The 3273-nt window shown below is 39.8% G+C and overlaps 1 protein-coding gene across 1 annotated transcript; it reads right to left on the bottom strand.

The window, feature by feature from the left end:
• Positions 1-4: 4 nt before the first annotated feature.
• On the bottom strand, positions 5-769 carry LOC120227741 (olfactory receptor 2W1-like; the record flags this gene model as incomplete). The annotated part of the gene is given in 1 exon segment (XM_039225783.1): positions 5-769. A coding segment is annotated over 1 exon segment (765 nt), but the record flags the coding sequence as incomplete, so codon positions are not given.
• Between the last annotated feature and the right edge of the window lie 2504 nt (positions 770-3273).

Genomic DNA, 3273 nt, shown 5'->3' with positions numbered 1-3273 from the left:
ACATGTAGATAACAGTCCCGTAGAAGATGGACACCACAATGAGGTGGGAGGAACAGGTCCCAAATGCTTTCTGTCTTCCTGCTGCAGATTTGATCCTGAGCACAGCTACAGCAATGAAGCCATAAGAAATCAGAATGAGAAAGAGTGGTGTCAGGAAAATAAAAAAACATAATACAAATAAGGTTTCCTCCATGGCTGTGGTGTCCACACATGCAATCTTGACCATTGCAGATATTTCACAAAAATAGTGATCCAGATGGTGGTTCCCACATCGAGGAAGACTCATGGCATAGGGTGAAAGTATCATGCAGTTAGTAACGCCAACTCCCCAGGTCATGGCCACCAGGATTCGACAGAGTTGGGGGTTCATTATGGTCATGTAGTGCAGAGGCTTTCAGACAGCGTTGAATCGGTCATAAGACATCACAGCCAGAAGCATACATTCGACTGTGCATAGTGTCACATCAGTGAAAAGTTGAAAGGCACAGCCACCATAAGAGATTTTTTTGTCCTTTCCCCAGATATTGGCCAACATCTGTGGGACTATATTTGTGGTGTAACAGAGATCCAAGATGGCCAAATTCCTGAGGAAGAAGTACATGGGGGTCTGGAGATGGTCATCTAGGAGAGACAGCAGGACGATGGCCATGTTTCCCATCAAGGCAATGGTGTAGAAGAGAAAGACAACCCCAGAGATGATCATCTCCAGCTGCGGCTGCGCCTGGAATCCAAGGAGTATAAATCCACCAAAGTGGCTATCGTTGACCATTTTCCTATTCTCTTATTATCAGCTGTGACAACAAAACATCAACATATTGGAAGCCATAATGAGTGTGTTTATAAACAATATTACTGGAATTATAGCTGGCAAGAAACATATCACATAATCAAAGAACACATCAGTGTTGACATCTCATCGAGTGTTTGTTCTGTTTATGCAGTTAGGTCTAGAATTTATCCCAGAGCAATCTGCCGACAGGATCCATACTCTCAGTTTTCTGTCTGCTTCTATGCCACAGCTAAAACCTGCAAAAGTCTCATAGGAAAAGCCCCCCCAAAATGGCTGATGAAACCCAATAGACTTCTCTTTATTAATCGGTATGCTGGGAAGGGGGTTTGGAATCTGTGATTACTCATTGTCTCTTTCATTCAAGGGGGTCATTGAAAATGCAGGTCTCCTACCTATTATTCCCTTTTACTAATATTCAAGCTACATGGGTTTAGTTTGGGTCACCATTTGTACTCTGCTATCTACAATTTCTGACTTTATATTTTAAAGTCAAACTTTTTCTTTTATCTCAAAACTTAGGTTTCCAAGTGTTATTTGCCTTTCCCCACATGCTCCCAGAACAGCAGTCTCTCATTTTTCCTGAGACGCCATTTTTCATCTGTAGTTTTGCATCCACCATCGACTGCCTCCTGTATGCACCTCTCCATTTTACACTCAATCTCTGATATTCATTTGTGTCCTTCCTCTCATTCTACAAGAACTTCCATTCTATTACTCATGCATTTAAAATGTTAGGAGAGGGAGCAGTGTTATTTTTTGTTCATATCTCAGGACTCTCAGGATCAGGACAGAAAAAACATCCATGAATATTGGAAATTTATTAAAAGAAACACTGATGATCACATCTGGCTCTTTCCTTTCATATCGAAAAAGTAGTGTTTTTGTAAAAATTCAAACATTTACTATGGAAAACTGTATATAGGTCCCCCAAAAATTGAAATTAGATTTACCATATTGCAGTATTATTTATAATAGCCAAGATATGGAAGCAACTGTGTCCATTGACTGACCAATGGATGCAAAAGTGGCATATATATACAATGGACTATTATTCAGCCAAAGGAAAGAATGAATTCTTGCCATTTGCAAAGACATGGGTAGAACTTGAGTGTGTTATGTTAAGCTCCTTCTCCTTAAAGGAGAAAAACAAAAACAAAAACGTAGACTCTACACTATAGAGAACAAACTGATGGTCACCAGAGGGGAGTTGCAGAGGGTGGTGTTAAATAGATGACAGGCATCGACTGTGTTTATTGTGATGAGCCCCAAGAAGTGTATAAAATATTTAATCATTATGTGATACACAAGAAACTAATATAAAATTGTATGTTGATCATACTTTAGAAAAAAAATACCTCAATCCAAATATTCAGCTAAAATAGTTGTGTATATATATATATATACACATACATACCCCTGGAGGTAGATTGGGCAAGGGAATGGAAGAAACAGGTGATGGATATAAAGGAGGGCACTTGTTGTGATGAGAGCTGGGCGTTGTGATGAATCACTTAATCGTACACCAGAGATGAATATTACATGTAATTTATTTCACGTAACTAATTTACATACTACATGTAAATCATGTATTACATGTAATGTATTTCATTACAATTTAAATGAAAACTTAATTCAAAATTTAAAAATAAATAAGATCTCTCATGCACAGAAATGAATTTCTAGCTTCCAAACTGGTCGTCTTCTCCACATTATTTTTCTACATGAATTCTCAGTGACAGGTTAGTGATCCCATGGTAGAGCTTCCCTTTGCCTTCACAAATACTCTGCCCAGCTACTCCCCCGACCCCTCAGGGCGCCCTCCCTGCAGCTCTGTCTCCAGGGTGTTCTAATGCACTCTCCTTTCTCCCGTCCCTCCTCTGTTGCAAGGCTTCCCTTCACAATTTTGCACAGATAACTAACAGCCTAGGTCTTCTGGCCCTCTCATCATTTTCAGCCTCCGATTTACAATTTTTGCTCATTTTGGGGCATTTGCACTGGCTTTTATAACAATAACTTCCCATACCACATGTACACAAAATTGAATTCATTATACGTTACTTCATAAAACAAAGGTTAACTCTTTCTTTCAGACATAAACTTTTAATTTATATAAAAATAGTCACCATTTGCACTCTGCTATCTAAAATTTCTGACTTTATATTTTAAAGTCAAACTTTTTCTTTTGTCTCCAAACTTGGGTTTCCAAGAGTTATTTGCCTTTCCCCACATGCTCCCAGCACAGCATTCTCCCATTTTTCCCGAGACGCCTTATAAGTACCCCCTAACAAATGTTCCTAACAAATGTTTATTAAAATGAATTCATGAGGGGCACCTGGGTGTCTCAGTCGGTTGAGCGTCCAACTTCAGCTCAGGTCATGATCTCACAGTTTGTGGGTTCGAGCCCCACATTGGGCTCTGTGCTGACAGCTCGGAGCCTGGAACCTGCTTTGGATTCTGTCTCCCCTGCTCACGCTCTGTCTCTC

The sequence above is a fragment of the Hyaena hyaena genome, unplaced genomic scaffold (assembly GCF_003009895.1).
Source record: "Hyaena hyaena isolate Hyena2069 unplaced genomic scaffold, ASM300989v1 scaffold_3090, whole genome shotgun sequence".
NCBI classification, from domain to species: Eukaryota; Metazoa; Chordata; class Mammalia; order Carnivora; family Hyaenidae; genus Hyaena; species Hyaena hyaena.
Note: the sequence above shows the minus strand (reverse complement) of the source record. Positions and strands in the feature narration are given on the sequence as shown.